The sequence below is a fragment of the Colletotrichum abscissum genome, assembly GCF_030869225.1.
Source record: "Colletotrichum abscissum strain IMI 504890 chromosome Unknown Scaffold_10.1, whole genome shotgun sequence".
In the NCBI taxonomy this organism is placed as follows: domain Eukaryota; kingdom Fungi; phylum Ascomycota; class Sordariomycetes; order Glomerellales; family Glomerellaceae; genus Colletotrichum; species Colletotrichum abscissum.
Window position 1 is genome coordinate 1,145,593 of NW_026849988.1, and position 16,413 is coordinate 1,162,005.

The window sequence follows — 16,413 nt, forward strand, 5'->3', positions numbered from 1 at the left end:
CTGGAATTGGGCTGTGCGTCGAATTGAAGAAAAAAAATAATGTGAGCCATCGACGCCTCCACGGGGAGGGCGAGGTCCTGTTGAAGAGTAGATAAAAGTTGACACAGAAGAAAATAATTGTCATTACGCGATTTCGGCTGCCGTGAGGGATTTTGCTCTTTGCCGGGTAACCTTTTTGCTGACGGAGTAGACCAAGTCTAGCGTCCAGAAATGGCACAACTGTGCCTGGGCGCAAGGAATGGCACCGTAGAGAGGGGCGACGAGCGGAACCATTGCGTAGTCAATGAAGTTCTTCTTGACGTTGCGGTAAGAGAAGTTCATGCCCTCAGACAGACCAGCCTCGGTCATCTCACGTTGACGGGACTTGACGCAGATGCGGTGGAAGCTCTCATACAAGAAGAGGTAGAGCGCAATTTCCATGAAACCGAAAGTGCGCAGAATGTTGCAAACGTCGAAGATCCAGCTGAGGTGAGCAACTTCCTTGTTGCCCTCCGTGACCCACACGTACAGAGTAGAGGAAATTACGAAAATGGTCATCTGAAGGGGAAGGAAGTGCGCCTCGAAGAGACGGTGGAACAGGTAGACGATGCGTTCCCAGTTAGGAGACTGCAGTGTATCGTGGGTGACGTCGGAGAAAACACCGCTCTCTCTGGGCTGTTCGGGATCCTGTTGGTCCAGCTGCGTCTCGGGGACGTAGACATCAGAGGCGTCGCCCATGGAGTTGTGAAGCGGACGGAAAGCGCGAGAGGTGTGCTTCCTTTCCTGCCAGAGTTCGACAACCTTTCGGAGCGCATATCCGGAATCGAGAGCACCCCACATATGTCTCATTGCCTGCTTGTAACGAGCCTGCATGTCCGAGTAGATACCGCGGAGACCCTTGGAGCCATCGCCACAGACGTTGCTCTGACTGACGGGGCTGACGACAGTCCTGACGGTCAAGTTGCCGTTCAGCGCGAAGAAGCACTTGAGGTACATGTGCAAATCTTCTCCAATAGCCTCGTTATCGCAGTCCCAGCCGCCGACGCGGTCAACAAGTTCCAAGGGCACGGAGTAGACGGAGGTGGGAGGCGCGATTGTAGATCCGGAGTACAGTCCCGACATACCACCAGCACCCCAAAGGATGTCGGCGACACGGACAATGGCGGGAACACTGTGGGCGTTGCGGTCGAAGATGATTGGAGCCGCGTACATGGTGGTCTTTGCTGTTTCGGGATAGGCCAGGTGCATGGTAGTCAGTAAAGCGAAGAAGTTGGATGAGAGGTGGCTGTCGGCTGTACACCCCACGTTTCTGTCAGCGAATCATCCTACATGCGCAAAAATTGGAAACATTGACTGCGGCAGATTCTCAGAATCTGGCATGCGCACGTACCGTCAAGACCCGTAATGATCACATCCTTGCGGGTGGTCATTGAATATTTTTGGCTCAATTTGCGGGCAGCCCATGCCACGTTGCTTCCCTTGCCAGCGGATTCACCTGGGATGTCGGACGGATGGATGGTGTAGTCGATGCTGCGGAACTTCTTGACGAACTCCTGAATGAGGGTCATGGCCTTGAGCTCGACATTGGGCTCGCGTTGTTCCATTCCCAAGTAGACCTAGCATGCAAGTGTCAGTTTTTGTACGCGTCTCAAACAAGAACGACAGCATTCGCCAGATCGGTGGTCATTTACTACCAGGGCAACTGTGTGGCAAGGGGGAGGGGGAGGGTCCAAATGTACTCACATCGTAGCAGCTGCGAGCTTGGGGGTGCGAAGCCAGCACCTCGAGAGTCTCCTTCAGGGTATCCATCTCCTCCTTGTAGTTTGGAACGATAATAGCGTGGATGACGCGGTCGGGTTCAGCATCACCATCGGTGTATAGTTCGGGCTCCATGTCGCCAGCTTCACTGCTAGACGCAGAACCACCGTGGGAGGACGTGAGGGTCTCCGAGCTGGATAAGGAGGTCGAGGAACCACGGCGGCGGTGGGAGAGTCTATAGTCTCTGAGGGTCCTGTTGCGAGCGATCTTCTTCAGCTGGCGGGTCATGTCAAAGACAGCCCAGCAGCATCGGAGAGGGAAAGCGAAGACGAGGATGTGAATAAACAAGCAGTAGTAGGCGTAGATTTCGGTCCAAATGCCAGCGCCTTTGGTAGTCGAAGTCGAAGAGCTAAGGCTATCCTCGTGCAAATAGTTGTGTGCAGAAGCAGCTGATTCCTTTGAGATAACCCAGTAACTCAGACCCAACAAGCCCAGCATGGCCAAGCCGCCGACGCGGCGCGAGGCCCAGGCCAAAATCGATGACATGGTGACGACCGAGGATGTTGCTTCGGTGAGGCGCGTTGCCAGCGATGGAAAGATCGACGATAAGCCGACAGCTCAGGAAGGTCGACGACGGAAGGCGAGGTTGTCTGTCTGTCGAGGCAAGCAGCCGATAAGAGGCTTGGAGAAATGTGCGAAGCCTGACTGGGGGGTGGAAGTTTGCTCGAGGGAGAGCGAGACCAGCGACTGTAGACAGCAAGTGGGAGAGGGAGAGAGGAATGGAGAGGGAAGTAGGGCGGAGGAGGAGAATCAGGAAACCTCTGGGCCGAAATTGCGAAGGGCACGCGTAGAATTGGAGCCCTACCGGTCGAGGTTGATGGTGGTCTCTCGCGCTCTCTCACTCTGTCTCTTGGAGAGGGTTGAGTGTGGGTGAGGAGGAAAGCAGGTGACAGTCAGGAGGAAGGGGGGGAGGGGGGAGAGAAGAAGTGAAAAAGGGAGAGACTGGGAAGAATTAGAGTGCGCCTTGTCGGATGATATTCACGAGGAGAATAGCGACTAATGGATACGGGGACAGACTGAGGAAGAGAGAAGGAGGGAAGAAGTGCAAGGTAGTGAGAGTGGATGATTTCTTGGATAGGGACCTGGGCATGAAGGAAGAGCAGGAGCCAGGAGGTAGTAGGTAGGTGGACACGGGTACAGTAAGGTCGGGTCGGGTCTGCTAAGCTAAGGTAAGGTGCGGTACCTTAAGGTCCAGTCCAGTCCACCTCAGTGTTCCGCGGGTGATACACTACAGACAGGTAATATTGTAAGGCAGGCCTGGTACGCAGTGAGGTAGACCATACTGCGTAGACGGTAGACGAGGGGGGGGGGAGACGGCAGAGAAAGGGGGCGCGCTGATTTCTCTGAGGTGAGGTGCGGCGCGCCTTGCTCTGGACTCTCACCTCTCTAGGTATCCGTACGGAGTATTCGTACCAGCCCTCTTTCCCTTTCACACGCGCACCTCAGAGCTTGTTTGCGTTGGACCAGACCAGACTGGTTCCAGATGGGACGTGGGGAGGGAAAAGGGTCATTTGTACAGAGTACTTGTGTCGGCCCAGCGCCACAGCCTGACTTGGGTGTGAAGGACCCGCTCCCAGATGTACGGATACCAATATTCTCTCTGCCGCCAAACTTTGTCTGTTTTATTTTCATTCTCACCAAAACAACCAACAGGACCCGCGTATGAAGACGGCTCCGATACAACGCTGGAGTTCTACCGTCACGGACAACTATTTGCACCATCTGCTGAGGCATACTATGGAAGGGAGGTATAAAGGAGGTGCTCGCCGCCTGCAAGATGAGGAGGGAAGACGTGCAGCTTGCAAAATCGTTGAACTGGAGCATTGGACTGGACAATGGGGGTAGTAGAAGCCTCTGGATTGGCGAGACGACGAGCTGGGGGTCTCCTAGCACCGGTGATGGCAGCCGTAACAGACCGGGGGGTTACTAAGGCACCTTGATCCGGAGAACTGCAGCAGATTGAGGTGGTGAAGAGGCGAGGCAGGCCGCAGGTCACAGAGAGCAATGAAAGAAAAACGAGAAAGAAGCAAGAAACAGAGCGAGGGTCGAGATGGTTCCAGTGTGCCAGAAGCCAGACTAGACCAATTCAGGACTACTTTATGGATCGTGATTGGCTCAAGAGAAAGAAGGATCGTCTCTGATTGGCCCAAGCAGCAGGGGCCTTGGGGTATGCCGTGCTGAGGCTAGCGCACCTCGCCCGCTCGCATCGCATCTAGTGGGCTGCCTCTGCGCCTGCCTCACTCCCATCCTCTGCCTCGATAATTGCTTTAGCGCGAAAAGGGACGTGGGCCCATGAGAGCTCGCAGGGGTGGCACGGATACACGGACAAGGTCTGGTTGCCTTGGGAATTTTCTGCGCTTGTACTGAATCGCCCCGCGGGAAATGAGAAGGAAGAAATTACCGAGTAAGCGGTCAATAGCGAGCACTGTGTACGGCCGGGATGTATAGGTGAGTCTGTCTTTTTTGCTCTCTTTTTTCTTTCCTTTCGTCGTGTTGATGATGACCAATCGACATCGAACTACGGAGTTAGCCAGCCGAGTACAGTAGCGTTCGTTGGTTTCGCTTTCCATTGTGACAGCCTCTCGTGTCGATAGCGATAACGATTGAAAGGAAAGCACTGCCATGCCACCATGCCATTTGCTTGTCACGTTATAGTAACTTGAGCCAAGGAAGTCTCATACTCTGCGAGGCTTGGCCAATATTCCAAGCATGAGCGGAGCCAATATTCGTCAACAACTCATTCTAGAGTCTACGTAGTAGTGTAGGCAGTCGAATTGCAGAGCGTGGGAACCCCTTCAGATAGATTGACTGAGCCGGGCAGCTTGTTGTGATGATGAAAGTGTAATCATGTGCGACGCTGCGTCATGATCGAGTGCGAGCCGGTAATGCTAGACAGGAGCTTGTCGGGCACTGCACAGCCGCACTTGGCGAGTGGCTTCACTCAAGCTCGATTCGAACCTTCTTTATCCTGTGTCATCTCTTGCGTATACATTTGATGCTTCAGCCTTGGTTGATGTTATATTCCTCTTGACTCCAGCCTCAATGCCGAGAGTTCTCTCAGACCACGGTCTTTGGTACAGATAAGGTGATAAGTACCTCCCTGAGAGTTTTTACTCTCTAGACCATTCTGAGCATCATCACATAGCTTCCTGAGAGAGAAAAATTAGCAAGAGCCAACAATCGCACCTTTTACGATGACTGGGACGTAATTTCACAGGATCCCCGCACAGTAAGCGCTCTTCATGCAGCGATGCCAAGTTCATAGGCCAAAGACTGCCTGCTGCCTGTGCCTTTTTCCACGCTAAGGACGCTAGAGACGCTAAGGTGCCGTGGGGTCGCTCCTCCCGCTCTGACGGGCTGGCTCGCCCAAACGGGATATTTGGAAAGTACCTCCCCACTAACAATTTTCAAGTGCTCGATCCGGGGGCGTTACAGTGCAGTGAAAGGTCCACCTTGTGCTGCTTTCTTACCGCCAGCTCTCCACCTCACCGAGCAAGCGTGCGGCAGGCAGGGGACCCGTGAGCCTGTGACAGGTACGTACTGCGTACATACATACAGCCAACAATACTGCGGATGGATACTCCGTACGGATACAAAGTGCAAGGCAACTCGACATCCGATGCTGGATCCCGCGGACATAGTACGGCGCTCCCGCGATGACAGAGCTGGAAGGCACCACGGCACGCAGGCGGCAGGAGTAATAACTCATCAACAATGGAGACTGGAGCCGGACCCGGACCTCCTGAATCCCCATTCCATTCAAGCCCTGCAAAAACATGCAAACAAAGGAGGTCCAGAGCTCAACAGCCCATAATTGTTTCTGCATTCTCATTCAGGCCAGTCTCGGTGGTGGCTCTGGTGGATGCTCAGGATGGAAAAGGCGTAGAATCCGGCCGGGAATAATCGACAATGCAATCGACAAGCAAGTACTCCGTGTTGTGTACGAATACTTAGGCTTCTGTGGACTCGTGGAGGAGGATTCCTTTTGTGCTAGGTTGTGAAGCTTAGCCATCCTTAGTGGAAAGTCGCTCAGGGGGCGGTGTACGGAGTACGGATTCAGATTACTGTGTAGTAAGCAGTCGAAGCTTAACCTCACCACCGAACGTGGGGCTTTCTTTACCTTACTGTTCAAGCTGGTAGTTTTGAAAAGTAGGTAAGTTCTCACACCTTCTTCCTTCCTTGCAGTCGCAAGGCGCCTGCTTAGTCGATAAGGTGTCATAGGGTAGAGGCTAAGGCGCCTTACCTTACCTCAAGCAGGCCCGGTCTGAATGATAATACCTGAGGCAGATAATAAGTGAGGCAGCTTCCGCTGGCTGCTTTTCTTTTTGATGATTGCACCTCGGCTGCTTCGACTCCATCGATTTCTAATGATGTGCCTTGATCTTTGTCCTAACTTGCCCACTTTGTCAATCCAACAGGTCAACTTCGTCCGAGGATTGTTCCCGTCAATTTGCGGCCACCAGCCAGGTAGTTCGACATGCATCATACATGTGCGACACGACGGCTGTATCTGTACCCACGGCATCAAGTTCTTATCAGCTGCCAGCTGTGAAAAGCACACAATGACGACCAAGCCACGACTATGCTCTCGAGCACTTGGGTTCACATCACAAGCTCAAGACTAATACGACCCAAGCTACCCGGGAGCTCAAGATAGTCGATAATATCATCAAACACCCAAAGCTCGACACCACTAGTCCTTTCTCGATTTAACCAACAACAACGCCTATCATTCCTACGATTCGACCGTGCGTTGACCATCCGGCTAAGGAAACATGTCGAGTATTCTTGGGAGCAGTCAACACTGCCACTATCCGCGTTTGCCAGGCCAGCGAGGATGAGCAGCCATGCGCCATTGATGCCGCCTCTTGTGCCACAGTTCCACGGGACAAAGACGGTATCCAGGGCCACCGCCGCCGCCGCTGGATCTATACTATGCTTGCGTGCGAGGACGAATCGAAACACACGGCGGGCAGATGCTGCTGGCGGTACCACGCTATCGCAGTCTCACAGACGATGCTTCAGGTCTGGGAGATTTACCTACCACTGCGGCGCTGCAGGACGCTTCTAGCTGCCGGGACCACATGCAAAGTGGTACGTAGGCACGCCAAGCGGAGCAAATCGTGGCTCAGTCTGAGAGCGCGCACACCTTTTTACACGTCGCGACACCGTCTAATGAGCTGCAGTCTCGCAGTCTCGTAGTGGCCATTGGTTCGTTCGGGGGTGCTTCCCCAACCCCAGCTCTTACAAGCGGCGCTGCAGCTTGAGCTGTCGACAGGCGGCGGGTCGAAGGAGGGGGTCCCTTCCAGCGTGGCAGCTGTGGCTGCCGTCGTCATCCATCACGGCTTTGCTGCGGCATCGTCGTCATAGGGCGAGAAGATGCGACCCTAGAGAAACGAGGTCATGGGTAGCTAGACGACGAACGATAACGATGACCAGCGAAACGCGCCTACACAGGCGAAATTGGCCACGGCATTGGCAACGGGACGGCAAGGCAGCATGCCTGCCGAATGTCATCTCATGGCATGCATTTTTCGACCAGACCTGTCGCACGCTTTTCGCCTTCCAGGGTTCGCATCGATGATTACACTCTGGTAGACTAGCCTGCGGTCGAGGCCCCGCGAACGATATTCTTAGTCGTCCCACCATCGCCAAACTTACACTTGGTGTCATCCTGCGCTGAATCTGACGCTGTCCAGTCAGTCCAATCCAGTCACAGTGCGGCCTTCCTGCTCACTCACCGTCGGACTGGAGAGCCGATGTGGGATCTCGTGGCGTGCTGGGATACCGTTGCTGCGAAATGATGGGATGCTGAGACATGGCCGTTCTCCAATTTTCTTCTTCACGTAGCCTCTACGGCTCCTCTTGATCTCTGCCTGACCCCTTTGCAGAGTCGCAATGGCCAAGGAGATCAAAAATTTTGAAGTCCAAATCAGCAGATGAAAATCAGGCCTAGGTGCTCTGGCCAGGTCTCTACCAGGGCCCCAGGGTTGCAAGGCCGCAAACGTGCCTGTCAAGATTCAGCAGTGACGGGTCACGGCAGCCGGGGCGGGAAATTTCGACCTGCATCCCGTTGACTTGGATGCCCTGGTCACACTGTCCGATATCGACATGTGCCCGACAAGTGCATATCACCAACAATCCATCTCGCCAGTCCAGTCTCAACTACGCTCAGACACCGGGCGGTTGGTCTTGGTCAATGCAGGTTCGGCGTGGCCTCGCGAGCCGCATCAACATCATCAAATCAACGCCGTTAGCTTCTAGCGCATTTCATCAGCCCCGTGCTCACCGCATCCAAGCCATCTTGATATGCTCGTGCTAGCAATGGCATCCATTCATGGCTTGGCTGGTCTCGTGCATTCTACAGACGCCTGAGACGGAATGGCAATGAAATAGCAGAGACTTGAGATTAAACCCGCAACATGCATATAGCAGGTAGGGCAGGCCACAGACAAGTCTTCGCATACTTTGTTCGTACAGAACACGAGAATACCAACTTTGGCAGAGGGTTCACCTTTGGAGGCGGGTGGCGTCGAATGGGCTGCCATCCTTGTACGCGTAGCTGACGGTGCTTATTCCTCCCGGACAAATACAGGCCGCGATATGTCTGAAAGAAAGGATACCGCGGGCTCTTCGTCCGCTTCAGGCTAATTCTTGTATTGTTCGCTGGTAGAGTTGCCCCAGCCGCACTCCGCAATCACACAATCACAAGCGAGAACTTCCTTCTTCCGTAATGAATAAGGCGAGCATGCTGATCCGAGGATTATCGGATATGAGCTTTTGGTCACAATACGATGAGGGAGACCATGTCCATCGGTTGCTTCGTAATTCACGCACATGTCGGGCGCAATTGCTCCCTCAGCTTAACTCCGATCTTGGCAGAATCGTTCCATTCGCGACATCTAGAGACTCGACCACCTATTCAGCAGCCGACGCAAGCACCGGGAGGGTATCCCTATTCCGCGAACCTCCACCATGGGAGTCAGCAATGAGCATTGGAGATCCATACGTATGATGAAGAAGGTCAGCAACAAGAGACGACCGAGGAAGGCGTATTGCGTGTGCCAGGAGCACCTATAGGGGGGTTGCCGGATGGTGGGGTGGGCGAATACTTGGCGGGCCGGCGTTTGAGATTGAACGTTTCTGATGCTCCGAATCTGACTGGCCGACTGCACCAGTACCTTGCAAGGCAAGACATGGAGTTCCAGGTCTCCTAGCCAGCCGACCGTGTTAAGAGGTAAATGGCCCGGCTACGGCCACCAATATGGTTCTAAGCCCAGTCTTCGGGCTTTCCTGGGGGAATCGGAGCGCCTCCTCCAACACCATCTCACCTCGATACTCGCCGTTGAACCCCATCAACCACTGTTTAACTCCATCGTTTTACATTACTAGAGGATTACCGCAGTATATATAGACGCTACCCTGCCCTCGAATTCTGCACTATTTAACCTTAACCCTTTTTTTACTTATCTTTTCCTCTATTTTACTCTCTCTCTTATTAAAAAATTATTAAAATTATAGTTTTAATAACTTATTAATAAGCTAGTATTATTATTTAAAAATAAATAACTTATTTTTATATATAAATATTAAAAATCTTATTATTATAAAAATAATAATAAATATATTAAAGTATTTAAAAGAGCTTTTTAATAAATTTTTAATATTATTTAAAATAATTATTTTTAAATTATAAAAAAAAGTCGAGGCGCTATATTGATATAGCCCTATTTATCTTATTAATATTAATAATACTTTTTTTAATATAGGATATATTAATAATATTTTATAACTATGTTATTACGTTTTATAAATTGTATTTAATATTAATAAGGCTTTTAGCGTTATTTATTAAGTTTTTTATTAAAATTATTATTATAAAGTTAGTTTAGTTATTAATATTTTAATAAGTATTTTAACTTAGTATACTTAAAAGCTCTTATAGCTTTTAAAAAGAGGTTTTTAAAAAACTTATAATTAAACTTTTTATTTATTATAAATAAAATTATTATAATTAAAACTATAGTACTACTTATAGACTTTAATAATAAGTAATTAATAATATAATTATTTTTTTTATAATAAGCTTAAAAAAATATTTTAATTTAAGTACTAAGTAAGTACTATACTATTTTATTAAAACTATATTCTTATATTTATAACTTAGAAAGAATTAACTTTCTTTGATAATAAGGTACTTAGAACCCTATTAACGCCGGTCGCAACCTAGCTTATTGCCATTGCGGAACCTGCATCGACCCGCACTCGCGGATCGCCATAACAGTGGCATGCCACATAATCAGCAGATGCAGATATCAACGGCAAGATTATCGGAAAAGAGGAGGTATTGGAGAAACGGAGACAACCAAGGGAACGTAGTTACGAACCACACCTTGCATCCACCAATCGACGATTTGACTCTGTCGCCGCCCAACGGTCACTTGGCAGGCCTTGGCTTAGTCCGACACCCATCAGGATTAACGACTATGTGTGATTTGCGAGGTCACTGAGCCTTGAATCCACAAGAAGAAAGGAGTCGAGATTCAAGTTGAGAACATCCATCGTGGCACAAGAGCCCCCGTCTCCCAGCTTGAGTCGAGACATCGATGCGTGTCCGGTGCGGCTGAAGCATCCGATGTCTTGATGATGAGCTAGAACTCAGCGTGTGATGGCTCCCGCAAGCCTCACACCGAATTGGTGCAATTATTGCTCCCCTCGGAAACCTACGTCTGCAAAGTACCCAACCCACGCATAGCGGACGGTTTGCTCTTGAGACACCAAATCCATGGACCAATGTGGCACTCAGACTCGTCCGGTCACAAGTGGCATGTCTCAACATGTTGCGATTCAGAAGTTCGCCCCATCATATCCGTCTGCGTATGCATCTGCCCGTTCACCACCGGGGCCGTCTTGTCGGCCGACGGGGTCCTGTTCTGCTCCAATGCGGGAAACAACTTTGAAACAAGCCCTGCGAGACAGTCGAGACGGGCATACTTTCTCTTGCACAGCACAGGATGAAGCTTGCAGGACAGCGTGCGTGGCCTCAAGAAAGCAAGAACGGTTGATGGGGTGTTAGGGGACCATTATGCTGGACTTGATTCCTGCAGCGACTCGCCGTTCATGTTCCTCGAGGCTTCTCGAAGCATACGGTCGCGAATGACAGAGATGAGGCAATATGCGATCCGCGCTGTCAGGGCAATTTTCGACGACCAAGACTTCACGGCATACTTGCAACCTCCCTTTGCCAACACGACCTGTTTCTGGCCAGTCATTCCAGTCACCCATGAAACGACTTGCCTCAGATGTTGAAAGCCAAAGAACAAAAAAAAACTCACCGCCCAGAGTCTTCCATCCCCGATGACCCCGACAGCCGGACGGATCAACCAACCAGTCACCTTGCGGGACTGACATGTCGCATCATCGGATCCGGGGTGAGACCTTCGGCTGCCCTGTGCATTGCTTCCCCAGCCAACGCGTCACTTGTGCTTCGGCCGGGCGGGCTTCGCTGGCCGTCCGGGCTTATGCCGAATCGGATTTTCCTTGGCAGCCGGCGCGGGTGACGACAGCATCCCGTTCAACAGCCGTCCCCTTGACTTTTCCCGGGGCGACCCACCCCCAGAGCATTTCACACATACCGACGTCAAACACGGCTCACTTGTCTTTGAACGAATTATGTTTTGACCTGTAGAGTATTGATTATTGAGCTGACGACGCCAATCGTCTGCGATGACGTCGTGGTTCTCGGTGGGCTATGAAGGTGTGAGGTAAACCTTTTCTCGGCCTTGTGGTCTTTTATCGACTCCGTCTGTGATGTTCACCTCTCTTTGCAATCCCATCGGCAGCCCTTTGGAGGCGCAGCGCGCTATTACGCTGCGCTGTCAGCAACAGAGCCACCCAGGCCCAACTTTGACATATTCAACGGTGCCCGCGGGTGCGTGTCACCGCAATATACCTTTGAGCTTAGATGCCGTCCTTCCGTAGCCCCACCCTCGTAGGCATGCTCGCGACTTTCGAGAAAAATCCTCATCCGTAGACTCCGAATGCAGCCTTGAGAAGGATACTAGGGCATGTCAACACCCAGTAGAATGATTCCCCCGCAGATGCTCGTATTCAGAATTCTCGCTGGGCCATCTTGTTTCTGCGGCATCCCCAGCTGAAGTGCCGAGCCACGAGGCTGGGTCAGAGGCTCTCGCAGAGCAGTGAGGCACACGATCTATTGATACCGAAGCATCTTCTGCGAGACATTTCGTGCGGCAGCCGAAAGATCGAGCTCGTCCAACGGGTAAGTACGTTCTAATCTACCGCTTTCATACAACCTTTTCGAAGAGTTCCTGGATGGGTTTCGCAGCCTACACCGACGGACGTTAGAAAATCGATGCGCATGACAAGTTTCGTCAAACGGAAGGAAAGCATTGTAGAACTCACATCGATGAACTTCTCCAAGTCTTTATCGAGGTTGGCCAAATCGTCCTTGCGCTTCTTGTTCTCGGCAATGAGCTTCTGCTTCCTGCCCACCAGCTCGAGCCTCTGCTGCTCGAGAGCTTCGCGTCCCACTCGCTCGTGGCCGATGCGCGCAATCATCAAGGCGTCCTCGTCGGCGTCGGCGTGCTCTGGTTGCTCGGCGAGGAATTCTTCGACGGGGATGAGAGGTAGCTTCTGGTAGGTGTGGCTGGAAAGTCACAAGGTGTTAACTATGGATGAAACTTCCATCGACCGCGCCATATAGAAGAAAAAGACAGAAGATTAATAAAGAAAATAAATATATATATATATATAAAGGCCTCTCCCACTTACTCGTAAGATTCGCAGGCCTCAATCTCGCCCTCGAGATGGCGCTGCTCGTAGTAGAGGTTCTGCAGCTGGAGGTGCAGGCGGTCGACCTCGTGGCGCGCCTCGGCGGTCTGGGCTTTTGTGTCCCTGGCGTCGAAGTTGGCGGACCGGTGCAGGCCGCGGAGGTGCGAGATGTTTGTGAGGAGGAGTTTTTGCTCTTTTGACAGGGCGGCTTGGAGCTCTGGCGAAGTTGAGCCCGACTCTTCGGCGGTGCGGGTGATTTCGGTGAGGAGGTGGAGGAGCTTGGAGGCTTGGTCTTGGGCGTAGCCTGAGGTCTGGAGGACCGCGCCGAGTTTCTTGTCTGATACGAGCTCGTTGACTACCATTGTTGCGGTTTCTCGTGCTTTATTCGTGGGGTTGTGAAGTTGACGATGAGGGGTGGCAGGGTATGGTGACAGCTGCGTCGGTCTCGATTTGAATTTCGTTGATGTGTTCGCCAGAGCTGGTTTGCTTGGTCGCCGTTTTCCGAAGAAAGGATTGTTCGTGAAAGCTTCGGGGTGAAGTCGGGATCGCGTGGTCTCTCTTGTCGCGTGCGCGCGCAAGGCTGAAGGGAAGGCGAGGTAAGGTCGTCCGGCGCGATCTGACGAATGGGATGGATTGGGCGGTTTTGCACCTTTTGCGCAAACAGACGGGTACGCTGGAAGGGCTGACGTACGAAACTCCAGCCTTGTGGTTTGCTTGTGAAAGGTATTCGGTAAGGTGATTGAGGTTGCGCCTCAAAAGTCGAAAGCGTGGGCCGTGGCGTGGTGGTTGGATCTAGTCTGCTTCCGATGCTTTTGCCAATATTCCCATAGCTCACCACTACTGTACCGTAGCGGACGTTGGAAAATCAGTGCAGCCGCACCGCAGGGACCGTGCTTTCGGTAGCATTTCCCAGCTCCCGTGGTCCCGTCCCACCACCTCCAAGATGCTGAGAACCTGGACGGGAACACAATGTACACTACAATCTACAAACCGCCATGAGCGGCGTTCTGCTTGATCCTCAAGGCTGTGGACCGACTCATGCTCGGGCGGATCTCATGGTCAGGAGGAAACGGACTGGCCGTAGGTGAGATAAGGTAGGGAACGCATCGCACTGGTGAAGCACATGCTGGGCCGCAGCAAGTGATACCACAATACAGAGCTTACAGGGTAGAACATTACCGTACATACATCTTTAGGCACGCCATGGGGAAACTAGCTGGAAGCCTTATCGGATAGTGCCTTTGGGACTAAGCAGCTAAGGTACCTTGAGGATAGTCATGGACAACAATGAGACTCTAAGACATTGGATGTGGTCTTGGGGTTGTCCATCACAAGGCACGCTAGGGCGGGAATTTCCCCAATGTCGAGCGTCATCTCCCAAGCCTTTGGTTTGCCCTGCTGTCCGCAGACTAAGGTACGCATCATAAGCGGGAAGATCCGAATGGGAGTGGTAAGAGAGACGGTGGTTCCAGCGATTTTGAAGCTATTACCTGAGATGAAACTTTGGGGCTCCGTCATTGTTGATTCCTGCCAGGTCGGAAACACATGACACCTGACGGATTTCCTCGAACCTCAACCCTGCTCCTTTGAAGAAGAGTCTCGGAGCTCTTTCATGCACATGCTAGTGTAAGGTGAATAGCGTACGGAGTACGGACCATGCCTTGGCCCCTCCGTCTCACAAGGCATTGACAGCCGTTGGGTCGTCATCCCAAGGCTTGGTTTTCTTACACATGTACGGAGAACGCATGGCAACGGCACGGCAAGGCAAAGTCGGCAACGGGCTGCATGTTGGCATTCACGCATTTCTGAAGATCTTACACTAGTCCGTCACTCTGCACCAACTTTTGTGTTTCGTTGCTGCAGGTGCAACAGGTGAGCAGTAAGCACTCTCACTGGTGGACGTAAGAAAGAAAGAGAGAGGGAAAAAAAAAAAAAAAAAAAGGACAGTGGTCCCTTGTGGGAACGGGTGCGAGGAAGGGATGACGACGATTGGTGGCGCGCATCAGAGGCCCGCCACGCCACGGCACGCGCGCCTTGGGCTGGGGCCGAAGTTTACCGGGCCATGCAGGCGCTGGACCCGCTCGGGGCCAGCAAAGCGAACCGAACAACAGCCTCGAGATTCACAGCTCATGCGGAATTCCCTCTCTCAACACATTGAGCTACTTCCCTTGATTGTGTTTTTGGCAATGACTTTACTCTTCTGTCCTGCCCTGTCCTGAAGTAGTTCCAGTTGGTCTCTGGTTGATTGGACTCGGATGCTTTACCGAGTGCCCCTCTGTTCAGTCGCTTTTGTGTGTTGTTCCGATGGCGGGTGTCATGGCCCTTTAGAGCTGCAGAAAAACCCACATTGCCCCGAGATGAGAAGAGCCAACAACCCCGGCCTCTGCAAGGTACCTTACGAATACTATCCGTAAACCACTTTGCGCGGCTTGGCTTGGGCGCTTCCGCAACTCATTCGCAATTCCCCATCGTAATAGTTTCCCTCTTTCCTTTGTTACTTTTGCTCGTTCTCTGTTTCTCTTCCCCTTTATCTTTCGGATCGCTCTCGGTAATTGAGTACAAAATACTTTGCGTCTTGCTGACACAAAGCGCCAGTTCAGGTCTTGGGAATTCGCCTCCCGCTCTGTTCTGTCTTGTCTCTCAGGCTCTTTCTCAACTGCCAAAGCTCCCGTCTCGTATCTCTTGGCTCCATTATTTGCATCTGCTCACTGTTCGTCATTTTTTCTTGAAAAAAAAACAGAAAGCAAAACGCACGTGCAAAAAGGATCCGACCCGAGGAGCTCTCGTGTTTGTTTCCTCGCAAGACAAGCACCCAAAAGTGTATCCGTACTGCATTTCGCCATCCGATACGGAGGTGCGTCTCAATAGTCCTTATAGTTGCTACCAAGACCAACCCCTGCCATAGACAGGGGAGTCGACAAGGGGCTAGCTAGGGTATATACAAGCAGCAGAATTTAGCTACTATAATTATCGTTAATTATCGTCGATTTTATAATAAAAAAGCGTTAATTAAGGTTAATTAGTAGCTATTTAATAATATAATTTAGCCCGTTAACCCTCTTTATATTTATTACCGCCCTTTAGTATAATTATTTACTTAATATAATAAGGTATCTTTTTTATTTATTTCTAAATTTCTTTTAATAGTAATACGTATTAGTACTCTTACTAACGACGTATTACTTTTATTTAGGACCTAGGCGCCCCCTTTTTAATAATTTATCTCTTTATTTATAGTTAGTAAGGTTCGATAGGATTAAGGTCGGGCGAATTACTTAGCTAAAAAAGCTTTATAATTTTAAAAAAGCTATATATATAGTAAGTAAAGTAATAGTCGTAAGTAGGCGCTTTATCCTCTTATATAATTAAATTACTAAGTAATTTTTTAACCTAAGGGAATAATTTAGGTAATAGGATCTTTTTATAATATTTATACTAATTAATCTCGCCCTTACTATTTTATATTAACTTACCTAATTTCGTATTCTAATTAAATTAGGGCTTACGGCCCGATAGATTTTATAAGCCTATTCGCTTTATACTACTCTCGAGCTCTTATTATTAATATTAAACGGGCTCGAGTTTAGTATTAAACTAAGTAATTTCTATTTCGGTAGCCTTCTTTTTAGTAATAGTCTTAGGAATTTAATAATAGTACGGCCCTTTTTTTTTGTATATAAAAAAGCTTTAAAATATAAATTTAAAATAACCTTTTTACTTTTCTTATATATACTATTTAATATAGGCCTTATTTAGGTAGTACTAGAGCTTATAGTTATTATAATAGTAATTAAGAGTAATTATAATCTCGTTTAATTATAT

At 50.3% G+C, this 16,413-nt stretch overlaps 4 protein-coding genes across 4 annotated transcripts; 1 reads left to right on the forward strand and 3 right to left on the reverse strand.

Moving 5' to 3' along the window:
* Positions 1–123: 123 nt before the first annotated feature.
* CABS01_05309 (uncharacterized protein) lies at positions 124–2,283 on the reverse strand (the record flags this gene model as incomplete). Its single annotated transcript, XM_060538679.1, has 3 exons — positions 124–1,271; positions 1,370–1,595; positions 1,723–2,283. 3 exons carry the CDS (start codon positions 2,281–2,283, stop codon positions 124–126), a joined length of 1,935 nt encoding a protein of 644 aa, XP_060405851.1.
* A 4,490-nt stretch (positions 2,284–6,773) lies between these two features.
* Positions 6,774–7,400, forward strand: CABS01_05310 (uncharacterized protein; the record flags this gene model as incomplete). Its single annotated transcript, XM_060538680.1, has 2 exons — positions 6,774–6,891; positions 7,237–7,400. The coding sequence occupies 2 exons, from the start codon at positions 6,774–6,776 to the stop codon at positions 7,398–7,400; spliced, it is 282 nt and encodes a 93-aa protein (XP_060405852.1).
* On the reverse strand, positions 7,137–8,132 carry CABS01_05311 (uncharacterized protein; the record flags this gene model as incomplete). The annotated part of the gene is made up of 4 exons (XM_060538681.1): positions 7,137–7,184; positions 7,459–7,482; positions 7,539–7,807; positions 8,087–8,132. 4 exons carry the CDS (start codon positions 8,130–8,132, stop codon positions 7,137–7,139), a joined length of 387 nt encoding a protein of 128 aa, XP_060405853.1.
* Positions 8,133–12,104: 3,972 nt separating this feature from the next.
* CABS01_05312 (uncharacterized protein) lies at positions 12,105–13,205 on the reverse strand (the record flags this gene model as incomplete). The annotated part of the gene is made up of 3 exons (XM_060538682.1): positions 12,105–12,146; positions 12,223–12,466; positions 12,592–13,205. Coding segments are annotated over 3 exons (900 nt in total), but the record flags the coding sequence as incomplete, so codon positions are not given.
* Positions 13,206–16,413: the final 3,208 nt, after the last annotated feature.